Genomic DNA, 13,325 nt, shown 5'->3' with positions numbered 1-13,325 from the left:
GGCGACCTTTGGTTTGCTTGGTGGCAACACAAAATTTTTTCCTCGCTCCCTGAATTTGCCCCCTAAATTTGACTGTTCCATCCCTACCTACCCACTCAATCTGGGGAATTTTGCATTTTGGTACACGTCACAGGGTTTTTTTGCTATCCCTTTTTTCACTGATAGGGCTGTTTCATAGCTTATCTCCCCATTTGTACCTGCTTTTTACCCGGTTTTTAAGGCGTTGTTGTCATCCCTTCTCCGATTTATGGGAGGACGACATTTTTTGCCCGCAAAAGAAAACCCGTACACTCATAGTTAACTGCGGTGCCGACTTTTCAATAGTTGTCAAGGAAAGAAAAGCGCCAGAAAGGGCAGTCAATCAATCAATTCCAGCCTTTTGAAGGCTTCCATCCTACTCATCTGACCCACAGAGGTCCTTCTGCCCGCCATCATGGCTGTCTTACCGCCCAAAACAGTCGCTGCTTCCAAAAGCGGGTCGGGCGCCCGGTTTAGACAGCGGAAAATATCCGTCAAGGTTCCTCTACCCATATATAACCAGAAGGACCTTGTTGCAAATGATGCCGAGCTAGAACCATCTCATCTTCATCATCTAAACACGAATTCTTCTCAACAGCCTCGTGACATCCATAGTATAGAAACAGGTGTTGATAAGAACGAAGAAGATGAAGTCCATCTCCAACAAGTCATCAATGCTGCTCAGAGAGTTTTAATGGGGTCTATTAAGGACGAAAAGGACAAGAAAGACAGTTCAGTTTACATTCCAACCCCTGACGCGTCTAAACTCTGGAAAGAGGCGTCAAAGTATTACAACGATAACACATTTGTCGAACCTGAGTCATATATCAAGTTTAGTGCTACGGTAGAGGACACACTCGGAGTCGAATACAATTTAGATGAGGAAGATGAGCAATTCTTTAACGATGTTCTCGTGAAAGAGTATCCTAAGTCCCAAAAGAAGACTGATAAAAAGAAAGACTCAAATGCTGATGATATGAGACCTTGCACTGAGCTCGAGTTAGAAACGGTGATGGACAGGCTCGAAAAAACGATTGAGGAGAAACAGCCATTTTTATCCATGGACCCTTCCAATATATTATCGTACTCCGAACTATCTGCATACATATTGGAGGAATTTAATTCGAAGGCCAGCAATGAAAATGCATACCAGCAACCTGGCTCAAATCTAAACTATATGTCCACTTCCACTTTAAAAGAGAATCTTTCCAAGGAGCTTGGCTACGAGCCATTCATCACTCTTTTTGATAAGAATCCTCGAGACACCTCCAACAAACTGACATCTCGTTCTCTTCCTTTATTGATGCAACTCTTTGGTGAGCCAATCTATGAGCATTGGAAGAAGAGAAAATTAGAGCGCAAGGGAAAACAAGTCACTCCGCAATTGAAATTCGAGGACCCGAATGCCAATGAAAAGGATAACGATAACGACCCATACATTTGCTTCCGCCGTCGTGAGTTTCGTCAGGCACGTAAAACTAGACGGGCTGATAATTTGGGTGCTGAAAGAATCAGACTCCTACAAAAGTCGTTACGAAAAGCACGGACTCTTGTTTTGGATGTCTGCAAGCGCGAGTTATTAAAACTCGAATTATGGAATTCTGAGTATGATGTTTTCAAAACTCGTTGCGAAGCTAAGACTTTGAAGAGAGCAGCTGGAGCTCGTGGCGACGATTACTTGTTTTACCCTCACAAGAAACGTAAAATTCCCAAGATCGAAACAGAAGAGGAGGATTCAGAGACTCCCGTCACCAAGGTCAGGAAGGAGAGAAAGAAGGCAGCAGATATGGAGCCTTCCACATCATTGTCTTCGAAGGACAAACAAGCAAATGGTCAAGCACAGCCCGAGGCTTCTACTAATCAGCCATATGTCAAGTTGACTCCATCCAAAATTCCAGATTTGGACTTGATTACAGTAAATTTGGTGTTGAAAGAGAAAAACGAAACCATCAAGCGTGCTGTGCTCGAGAAGTTGCGAAAAAGAAAAGAGTACGACAGAGGGTTTGTCAACATCACATATGATCCTTATCAGCCATTCTTTAACCTCACGACAAATGATTTGAATTCTCATCTAGAATTGAGCCACATTCCATACTCATCTATTGCTGCAAGCAACTTCCATCAGGTCAACACCACGAATGTCATAGGAGATTCTTTGAAGAGGCTGCTTGAGGAAGCGAAAAAGCCATTGCCCAATATGAAGACTTTTCGTGGAAGCAATGGCGAACTCGTGCCCTCAAAACCTTTCCCGCATTTGCAAACTTTACTCAACGACCATATCAATTCTAAGACCAATTCTCAGGGATACATTGCGCATTTACTCACAAGCATTCAAAACAATGATTTCAGCTCATACTCTAATGGATTCTCGAAGAAGATTACCGATAAGGATGAAGAAGACACGAAGTATTCAGCACCAATTTTTAGAATGAGAAGACGGCAAGGGAGAGCGAATTTACAATTTATAGACAGAAGGGGCCTCATGAGAAGACCAGATAATGCCATTGATTCATGGTTGAATGAGCCTGATAGTGATGCAGATGAGAAAGAGATGGATATTGATGGTGAAATTTCATCTACGACACAGAAGTCGAAGTCCTCTGTCGTCAATGCATACGATAGCAAGGCTGATGCAATCAAGCGTTTAGACTCAAGGTGGCAGTTTGACAATGACTATACTGAGAGCGACAAGGGGATCCGCAACCCATTTAGCTTGGACCCATCGAGACTCAATTGTATCAGCGATGAAACTCAGTCCATTCGGTTCGGTTCCATGCTCCTTTCAAAATCGTATGATTTGTTGAGAGAAAGTGCTCATCAACGGCAGATAATGATACAACAAGCGCGGATGAGGGCCTTGCAACAACATCAGCTCAATAATAGGAATCAGCTGCAAAGTCAGCGCCAGGCGTCTCCCGACAGTCAGGGCCAAGACACAAGCTCAAATAAAAGTACCACTCCGGGTGTTAACAACGCTTACAAAAAGAATGGTCTTGGTACAACTGTGGGTGGAGCTGTTGCGAAAACTCCACAGCAGCTCCAGGCACTTCAACAGCTTCGTAAACAGCAAAGCCAACAGCAGCTTGATCAAGCTTACCTTGCACAAAAGCGAAACCCTGGAGGTGGTATGTCCCTAGGTCCGTACAATGGGGCCGCCTCACCAAACACACTGTACAATAACAACGCCAAGTATCCTACAGCAGCAATGCAAGGGGGTCGCCGGTGATTATAATAGAAGGAGCGTTGAGTGCGAAATCTCTTGATGAGAAATCCACAGCTCGGAGTTGGCCAGCCTTCTCCGATCTCTTGTAACATAGCTTGACAAGCTCAATGTCATGATTAATGAAGCGTGCTGTAGAGGAAGCTCTAGTAGTCTGGTTCCCTTGAATTTACTATCTATTGTTCTCTATTTCAGTTGATTGCTTCTCAGGAAGCTAGAACAGTGGCTGCAATCGTGTCTGCAGGGCCTACATAACTCCGGGGTATATAAGGATAGGAAAATCCACAGCTCTTCATTTCTCACCTTATATACTTCAATTGATATCAATGGCTTCAAACATAATTGTATTTGGTGCTCACGGAAAAGTTGGTCAGAGACTCATTGCTCTACTTGCAAAGCATAAGGCCAATGCCACCGCGGTTGTAAGAAGTGATGCTCAGGCAGAGCAAATCTCCAAGATAGCCAATGGAGCTGCCTCGATAAAAACCACTCAATTGGATATAGGAGATACAAGTGTGAAGAGTTTGAGTGACAAATTGACTGGTCATGACGCAATTGTCTTGACTGTGGGGTCTGCTGGGAAGGATCTTTTGAAGGTGGACTTGGACGGTGTAGTAAAGACATTTGAGGCTGCAGTGGAGACGAATATTCGTCGTGTTATATTGGTTAGTGCTCTTTTTGCCGAGAACCACGAAGTTTTCGAAAAGTTGAGTCTTCGTAACTACTACATTGCTAAACACTATGCGGACAGAATCTTGACTACGGAGTTTGCTTCGAAATTAGATTACACAATCTTGAAACCATCCCATTTGACTGATGGGGAAGGCACAGGCAAGATTGACTTCGTTACGCCCGGAGATGATATCAAGGCCACAGAACGCCAGGACGTCGCCCAGGTGATCTACCTGATTTTGGATAACAAGAATACTTTTGGAAAGAGCTACAACTTCACCAACGGCGAACAGGCCATTGACGATGAACTGACATGGGCGTAGCCGTGTACACGAGCGACGAAAACTAAATAAAATTAAGTCTATGATGCTATAATATGCAAATTCTTCATTTAAAACAAGCCCTCAATCTCTCCCTCGTCGTTCACTTCGACGTTCATGAATCCGGCGTGCGTGGGCAAGCCTGGAATCGTCATGATCTCGGCGGCCAAGGCGTACAAGTATCCGGCACCGGCACTACATCTTACCTCTCTGATTGGCACGGTGAAGCCCGTTGGCACACCCTTCAAGCTTGGGTCATGCGAAAGGGAGTATTGGGTCTTTGCAATGCAAATGGGTAACTTGTCAAATCCCTGCTTGGTGTAAGTCTCAATCTGCTTTTTGGCCAATGGAGACAATTCAATAGCCTTGGCGCCGTACATCTTCGATGCAATTTGCAACAACTTGTCCTCGACAGACGAGTTCACATCATACAAGAAAGTTTGCTCAGTGGTCTCGTGCTTAGCAGCTGCATTGGCGACTGCTTCAGCCAACTTGAGGGCACCGGAACCACCCTCAGCCCAGTGAGAAGATGCAACAGCGTAGTCGGCACCAGCGGCCAATGCCTCTTCTTGAATAAGACGAAGTTCATTCTTGCTGTCAGTCTCGAACTCGTTGATGGCAACAACCACCGGAACGTTGTATTGCTTGATATTGGCAATTTGCTTAGCCAAGTTGGCGCAACCCTTCCTCAAATACTCCAAGTTTTCAGTGGTGTACTCCTGAGGCAACTCCTGGCCAGGCTTAACGTCAGAGGCGCCACCATGCAACTTCAATGCTCTTGAAGTGGCAACGAGAACAACGGTGTCAGGTGATACACCAGCAGCACGACACTTGATATTGAAGAAACGTTCACCACCCATGGTGAAGTCAAACCCGGCTTCAGTGATCACAAAACCCTTCTTGCCATTGTTAATTGGGTTGGCAGGAGAGGTCAATTTTAATGCCAATCTGTCAGCAATGACAGAAGAGGCACCAATGGAGATGTTAGCAAATGGACCAGCATGGACAAACACCGGAGTACCCTCGAGGGTCTGCATCAAGTTCGGCTTGATGGCATCCTTCAAAAGAGCAGTGATGGCACCAGCGCATCCAATGTCTTCGGCAGTGATGGCAACTCCAGTATCTTTCTGAGTACCAACGACAATCTTACCAACACGTTCTCTTAAGTCCTTAAGAGAGGTGGATAAGGCCAAAATGGCCATGATTTCAGAGGCAACGGTGATGTCAAAGCCAGACACACGAGGTGGGTATTTTGACGCTTCGTTCTTACCTTGACCAAGGGTGATTTCACGCACAAATCTGTCGTTACAGTCGACAACACGCTTAATTGTGATAGATTCGGGTTCAATGTTGAGTTTGGCAAATTTTTCGATCTCTTCATCCGTCAAGTCATCTGGGTTGGTCTTCTGGATGCCCAACTTTTCCAAGCGGGCCAACATCTGCTTGGTGAACAGACGCTTTCCTTTCTTGGCTGGCACCAAACGCTTGTAAAAGCCCTTGGTAGTCTTTGAAGTGGCCTCATGAAACATACGGGTATCCACAGCAGCGCACAACAAGTTCTGGGCAGCGGAGATGGCGTGGATATCACCAGTCAAGTGCATATTGAATTCATCCATGGGGATGACCTGAGCGTAACCACCACCAGCAGCACCACCCTTGACACCAAATGTTGGACCCATGGAAGGCTGACGAACGTTGGCAATAGAGTTATAGCCCAAGTGGGCGCCAAGAGCCTGAGTCAATCCAATAGTAGTGGTGGACTTACCTTCCCCCAAAGGAGTAGGGGTGATACCAGCAACAAGAACAAAATGACCACGAGAGGTGGAGTCACCTTCGAGCTGCTCATCCAAGCGATCAGAAACCTTCTTAGGATCGACCTTGGCCTTGTAGTGACCATACTGTTCGAGTTCAGCTTCTAAAATTCCCAACTCCTGAGCGACCTTGGTTATCTTCTTTGGCTTCTGGGCACGAGAAATGGCAATGTCCAGAGGAACAGGACGCTTGACTTCAAGAAGGAGAGGTTTGAACTTGTGGTCATGGGCACGCTTTGCTTGGGCGATGGCAGCATCGTAAACGTTAGAGCACAACATAGCAACAGTCATTGGGCCAACTCCACCAGGAACTGGCGTGATGTACGAGGCCTTCTTGGCGACCTCGGCATAGTCAACATCACCAACAAGCTTCTTACCATTCTTGGCAGAAGAGTCGTCCTTGTAGTTGATACCCACATCGATGACGATAGCACCCTCCTTAATCCAATCTGCCTTGACGTACTCGGGAATACCCACAGCAGCCACGACGATGTCAGCACCGCGAACAACAGAGGGCAAGTCGTATGTGTAACGATGACAAACAGTTACAGTACAGTCTTCGTTTCTCAACATGGCAGCAACAGGAGTACCCACAATGTCCGAACGACCAATTACAACTGCTGACTTACCACGCAACTGAATACCAGTGGTCTTAATCAACTCCATGATACCGTTAGGTGTGCATGGTTTGAATTTTGGCTGACCACCACGCTTCGAAAGCTCACCCACGTTGAATCTGTCGAAGCCATCCACGTCTTTTTCAGTCGCAACAGCATTTGTAACCAAAGTTTCGTTGATGTGCTTTGGCAAGGGAAGCTGAATTAAAATTCCATTCACCTTGGGGTCCTTGTTTAAGCGGTCAACTTCCTCAAGCAATTCTTCCTCAGTGAAATTTTCATCAAAGTGCAAGAGTTTCAGCTGGATATTGGAGGAGCGAGCAGCTTTGAGCTTCGACCGCACGTAAGCAGTAGAATCAGGTCTCAGACCGACTTGGATGATGGTTAATTGAGGTGTAAACGAGAGTTGCTCAAAAGAGATGTCCTCATTAGTTAAGGGTAACTCAAGAGTGGGAAACTGCTCACGGTTGTACTCAATAACTTTTTGAGCAACTTGATGCTTTATGGACTTGGCGAGCTTGGTACCGGAAACGACAACGGCATCAAGATATCTTGGAGTCGAATGTAGCTGTTTGCGGGCAGTCAACTGCCACGTTCTGGAGAACCTAGTCAACATGATTACGCACTGTGCGATAGCAAGTAGTGGTCTAGAGTAGATGCAACGATTTGGTGATTTTCAAAAAAAAAGAAAGAAAAATCAAGGGCTCGCAGCGTAAGCTTGAGCAAATGGCTGAGTCTATAAGTCAAGCAGCCTCACTAAATCGGGGGAATTGGTTCTATGAGACAAATCAGCGGCTGAAATACTTCATGGTGGAAAATTAAGATCCAGGCATCTCGCTTCTCGCCTTGTGTGCAGTAAACATCGAAATATGGTAGCCGGAAAATTTTCTCGTGAGTCATTCCAGGCATCGGAGCTAGCTAGTCCGCGGGGCACATGCCCTAGGCACACAACGAAGCCATCATTGGGCAAATCCTAGCCCAATATCACTTTTTAATCACACTGATACCTCCTAAAAGCATATCAGCAACATGACATGCTATCTTACATGTACATCTAGACGTTGTCGAAGCACCCCTTCAGTGCTGCAGAGAACGACCGTTATGTGACTCGTTTTCTGACTCGGACCCACCACATGCACAGAGTCGTATCTTAAATGCATGTTATACCTTGAATCGATACTCCAAACATTCAATGGCTCGTTGCGTTGACATTGTCAGAGTGAACAGTTTTAGGGCTAAGACTCTTCCTTTACAGCTTCGAGTTTCGAGCTTACTACAATCTGATCCGGTTTTGAAGCGCTCAATACTGGCTTCTGCGCGTCAGACTCACTTTCTGGCCTACCCTCGGAGGAACTGATTACAATGATCTCCTTTGCAGCCTCATCACTGACGTTTTCAATTTCATCTTGTGCCACCTCTTCAGTTGAATCAGATGCGAGATCCACCCTCTCACCAGGCTGGGAGCTTAAGTCCCCTGTAGCCTCCAAGACGTCAGGTGTACTTCTCAAGCGGTGTAGCATACTCCTAGCTCTCAACATGACATAATCCACCTCTTCTGGCTCGGATGCCTTGTCACTGGACTTCCTTCGATCCGTCATGCGGCGCTTCAAATAGTTCACGCTGTCATAGACTTGATCTGAAAGTGGCTCTATATTCTTGTCAGCAACTTCTTGATTGCGAGCCTGATTGAGGGCCTTCGTTTTGCGTTCTCTCGCTTTGCTCTTGTCTCTCATGGGCCCCGATTTTAGTTGACGCAATAATTCGTCAACGGCAGCGCGGTTCCCAGGTTTATCGTTATCATCTGCGTCATCCTCATCATCTTCCTCATGATTAACCACGACATTATCTTTTGCGGAAGACTTGCCAAGAGCCTCGCTAAGTTGCTCTTTAGATGGCTCAGTTCTATTCTTCCCAGAAGATTTTTTCATGTGTTCTTTTCGTTGAATGGCCTGTTTTTTTAATTCGTACGCTCTCTCCTCCTCTTCTCTTTGGACATTTTCGGCATGCACTTGCTTGAATTGGGTAACAAAAGCCGCAAATTTCAGAAAGAAAGAGTTCCTGCTGTTGCTATCGTCAGGATTCTCGTCGAAGTAATTCATCAATTGAGTATGATGCTCCATGGTTTTCCGGAGTTTCTCAGAGACTTGAATAGCATTTTCCTTTGCCACAATGAGTGGACGTCTGATAAATTGGAGAACTCTATCCTCAGGATGAAACATTGTTGAGTCGCTCAAATTACCCCTTTCCAACGAGTCAAGAACATTGCGAATGTTTCTCTCGTATTCTTCACAATCTTTTTCGATTTGCTCGACATTGATATTATGGATTTGATTTAAGATGTTGAGTTCGTCAACAAAGGATCCCCAATCTGGAAATTTGTTCCTAACGATTCGCTCAACATAATGAAGGAAGGTCATCGTGTTAGAGTTATCCTTCAAAAATTTCAATCTCTGCAAGGTATCTAGCTTGAAGCCCAGGGCCTGTTTTGCTTCGTCGTTCATGTAGTTCACAACTTCCAATATCAATCCCAAGACGTGCTTCAAATTGTCGCTTTCTCTGATAGCGTACACTGTTCTTTCTATCATTATGAGCTTGGCATTAAGATCCTCGAACTCTTTTTTGTGAGTCTGAGTCACAAGAACCGCCCTTGAGCGAGACTTCCAGTATTGTCTCATGTTATAAATCTCTAGAAAGACTTTATCGGCCCGTTCGAGTTCATCCGGAGGTTTGGCTGGCGTTGAGTTTGGGTCAGCGAGATCTTTAGCATACGGAGCAAAGTTCCTAAATTTAGACTCCGAGAAATCGTTGAACAAGTCCAAGTTGAAGAACTCAAGCACACTTATATTATCCATGATATCCTTATCGCAGTGTAAAATCTTGAGTATCAAGTCTTCAGCCGTCAAATTATTGTACATGTGCAAGTAAATGCCAAATTGGTGTGCGATATCTCTTGGAATGAGAGTTTGGACCTTCACTCTCTTCTTTGCAGCATTCACATCTAGGGCCTTCTTCTTTGGCAATTCCCTCACTTTGAAATGCGTCTGAACTTCACTGTAAGCATCTTGAGTCTCCAAAACCTCTTGAATGTCGAACTTCTTGATGTCAGCCCACACTGTAGAGTTTGTGTCATGAACGTTGTGAACGTGAACCGTCTTAAGCTTCACTGCCAGTTTTCTCCTTGATGCAGCTTCATCACCAGCTTCGCTTTGACCATGGTTTTGATGATGATCATCAGTCATAGCAGGAGAGAACAGCCCAGAAGGACACGGAGGTGGAGGGACACTAGATTCTTTATCACTCGCAGACATGAAACCTGGTAATGGCGGTGGCGGGGGAGGCCCTGAATTAGTTGCATCGCCAGAATCAGCCATGAAGGATGGCAATGGAGGAGGTGGAGGAGGGAGAGAGTTTTTCTGATCCGCTAGCATTGGTGGTAACGGCGGGGGTGGAGGCGGAGGTGGAGGAGCCAGTATCGGAGATGGCACTGAGGGTGTGCCATTTGAAGCGACAGCAGCTTGGAGGAAAGATGGGAGCAGGGGAGGGGCAGGAGGTGGCGGAGGGGGAGGAAGTTTAGTATCGGCCTTCATCTCATCACTTCCGGTTGAATCACAGAGTTTTTTAAGGTTTGGAAACTCTTTGGGTAGAGATGTTGCTCTGTCGATGGAATCAACTGTAGCGCCCGAGAGAGATTGATTTAGATTCAAATCGTCTGTTCCCTTCTGCTCTCCTAGATGCGACCAGAGATTATTGGTAACCTTGGATTTCTTGAGTCCACTCCTTGACTTCTGTCTCGCCAATTTGTATTCAAGCTCGCCAAGCACAACTCCCTTTCTCTCTGCTTCTTCGCCTTGTGTTGTCGAATCGGATGCAGAAGTCGCTGAAGACAACGCTGATCGAGAAAAATGTCCCTTTCCTAAATCATTGGATTTCTTCAAGCGCTGAATTTCTGTCTCAAGCCGCTTAATAGTGTTCAGCAACAAGCTGATCAGCTTTCTTTGGGTTGCAACTGTATCCTCCAGTTTTTGAATCTCACTCTCTAACAACTTGATGCGGCCATTGTCATCCTTCATTTCGAAGTGATGAGTGGGAACTTTATTCTCCTTCATCTCTATGATTTGCTTTTTCAAAGCTTCCACTTCCATCACAGCACGACGAGCGGTATCATCTGTCTCCAAACGATCAATGAGTTTTTCTAAAGTAACATTGAGACCAGTATCGGATCTAGCTACTCCAAAACTGTCATCCACCAAGTGATCTGCTATGGTATTGAGAAGAGCAAGGGACCTTTTCGATTCAGGAGCTGTTTTGGATTTCTTTATCAACCTCACCTTATCCAAAAGACTACTCATGTGTACATTTTCATTACCAGCTTCGAAGTCTGTATCAAGGGGGGCATAACCTTTGACAGGAAGATCGCTGAAATGTGACCCAAAAGATTCACTGTCTTCCTCTGACTCTAATCTGAACAGTTTTTCCATCAAAAACTCCGAATAGTCACCCTCAGCTAGTCGATTAAAGTGGGCAATATGTCTTGCTAGCTTGTCATCGCTGATATTTTTAATTTTGCCGAGAATCTCATCAAACCTGCTGTCAGAAAGCTCTTTTCTTAGAATGACTCTGTCTCGCGTTTTCTCACAGCATTCAAGGAGTTGATTGATGAAGATTATAGTGACTAGAAGGTACTCCTTGAAGAGTTCCTCGTGCTCTGAACGATGCTGTTTGGCGGTTTGAAAATGCTGATCAAGTGTAGTTTCCAAAGCATTCATCCAGGGCTGAAATCGAACAAACATCAAATACTTGTCTTGGAGTTTCCTAAACTCGTCCAAGAGGTGAGGAAAGAAGTTAAATTGCCCAAAATGTGTTAAATAAATAAGCAATTCGGTTGCCAAAGTTCTTGTCTCGATACTGGGAGAGAGCAAAGAGAATGGAAGGCTCTTGATAGCCTGAAGATGCTCTTGGATAATCAAGTTGAGTGGAAGTTTGATTTTAGACCCCTCTTCAACTGACGGATCGGTGGCCAAAAGGGCTTTGAGACACTTGCATATCAACTTCTCTTTTTCAAATTCATTATTGGACTTGATACTTTTTTGATTGAGCCGTTTGAGAAGATTAGACAATGCAGACTCACCTTGAAGCTCTCGAAACTCTTTAACCCACTTGTTTAGGCTGATGAGCTTTTTTTCCAATTTCTTAATATCCTTAACAGGGAGAGCGTCATGCAAGATTTGACGAATAAACCATATGGGGGAACCTTTTTTTGCATTAGAAGCCATCAACATTGGCGATGTGTTTGAGTGATGTGAGGATCGATTAGATGAGTCGGATTGACGTTCTTTCTGGTAGGAGGTTGAGCTGTTCCTGCTCGATTGATTAGACTTGAATTGTGTGATTGGTTTCGTGTCCGCAGTTTCAACGGATACTGCGGCTTCTTCGATTAATTGAGGTAGATCAAAGGCGGCGTTGGTCTCGCCCTCACTCAAAAGGAGCTCCCATTTGCGCTTGAGAGAAGTTGTTTTGAAGGAATCCTCCGGAAACACTCTGATGGAGAGTAGCTTTTGAAAAAGATGCTCAACCACAGCAGGCTCAGGCATCTGATTGATGTTGGACGTGACGACGTGAAATGAATGCAATGGATTAGATATTATGGCTTTGGAGCTCAATGAGTTGGAGCTCGATTTGGAACGCACCTTAGGCTGGGTATATAGTGGTGCAGGGGGTCCAAGTTTGATTATGCTGTTTGCGGGAATCTCCGTAGTAGAGCCGCTTATGCTGTGGGAACGTGGAATGTGGGATTCAAGGAGACTAGACGATCTGGGCTTGGGATCAAGCGAGCCGAAGCTGGCAGAACTATCGTTAGCTGAACTCATAATAGAACTACCAGCATTCATGGTCTTATCTTCCAATTGGAATTGGTTTCTGGTTGGAGATCTGGCAGTGATGGGACTCTGAGCAGACAGAATGGGTGACATTCCCTCTTTCCATTCATTGATGGCAATCGTTTGCAATGGTGGTAATGTAGGAGCTTTCAATTCAGTCCGAACCTCTCCAGAGCCAAGTGAAGCTCTATGGGGCAGGTCAGAAACGGTGAAAGAGTCCTTTCTGGGCAAGTACCTGACATGGGTGGGTTCTGTAGCATCAGAAACAGCATTGTACCCTATCGACTGGAACTCGTCATCAGGAGATGTACTCTGTGGGTCAGCAAGCCTAACCAGAGGCGAAACGGAACCCGACAGCGGGTCCTGGTCGAACTGAGTGGTCAAATTTAGTCTAGACGCCGTTCGTCCTAGCTTCCTGATCCCTTTGGCAAATACATTTTCTTTCTTGGGCTGTCCGGTCGAGTGTATAGGCAGAGATAGCAGCAGGTGCTGATCATGCTGCTCGATGCCATCATTCATTGTGGAATCAGTCAGAGAGTCCCCTTGGACACTAGGATGTTTCAGATGTATCAGTTGGTAGCGAGGAATCAGGAATACGCACCCATATGTAGACTGCGCAGGGGTAGACCGGTTTAGGGCAAAGTTTCACAGGGCAGCAGGAGCAGATAGTGTTTAAGTTTGAGGGAGAAGTCACAGGAACTCAGATGGCAACAATACAAAATAAGAAAAAATCGAGTGTATTAGGAGCTAGGAAATTGTGAAGGTAGTAGGAAACAGGCTGGGTGGGCCTA

At 45.4% G+C, this 13,325-nt stretch overlaps 4 protein-coding genes across 4 annotated transcripts; 2 read left to right on the top strand and 2 right to left on the bottom strand. All coding sequences in view use genetic code 12, as the record gives it.

Annotated features, from left to right (window-relative positions):
• Positions 1-433: 433 nt before the first annotated feature.
• On the top strand, positions 434-3,244 carry EPL1 (Epl1p; the record flags this gene model as incomplete). The annotated part of the gene is made up of 1 exon (XM_029034747.2): positions 434-3,244. The coding sequence occupies one exon, from the start codon at positions 434-436 to the stop codon at positions 3,242-3,244; it is 2,811 nt and encodes a 936-aa protein (XP_028889989.2).
• Positions 3,245-3,564: 320 nt separating this feature from the next.
• On the top strand, positions 3,565-4,233 carry CJI96_0000521 (uncharacterized protein; the record flags this gene model as incomplete). Its single annotated transcript, XM_029034746.2, has 1 exon — positions 3,565-4,233. The coding sequence occupies one exon, from the start codon at positions 3,565-3,567 to the stop codon at positions 4,231-4,233; it is 669 nt and encodes a 222-aa protein (XP_028889988.2).
• A 68-nt stretch (positions 4,234-4,301) lies between these two features.
• MIS12 (Mis12p) lies at positions 4,302-7,274 on the bottom strand (the record flags this gene model as incomplete). The annotated part of the gene is made up of 1 exon (XM_029034745.2): positions 4,302-7,274. The coding sequence occupies one exon, from the start codon at positions 7,272-7,274 to the stop codon at positions 4,302-4,304; it is 2,973 nt and encodes a 990-aa protein (XP_028889987.2).
• A 619-nt stretch (positions 7,275-7,893) lies between these two features.
• Positions 7,894-13,053, bottom strand: BNR1 (Bnr1p; the record flags this gene model as incomplete). Its single annotated transcript, XM_029034744.2, has 1 exon — positions 7,894-13,053. The coding sequence occupies one exon, from the start codon at positions 13,051-13,053 to the stop codon at positions 7,894-7,896; it is 5,160 nt and encodes a 1,719-aa protein (XP_028889986.2).
• Between the last annotated feature and the right edge of the window lie 272 nt (positions 13,054-13,325).

Source organism: Candidozyma auris, chromosome 1, assembly GCF_003013715.1.
Source record: "Candidozyma auris chromosome 1, complete sequence".
In the NCBI taxonomy this organism is placed as follows: domain Eukaryota; kingdom Fungi; phylum Ascomycota; class Pichiomycetes; order Serinales; family Metschnikowiaceae; genus Candidozyma; species Candidozyma auris.
This window is presented reverse-complemented; position numbering and strand designations above follow the sequence as displayed.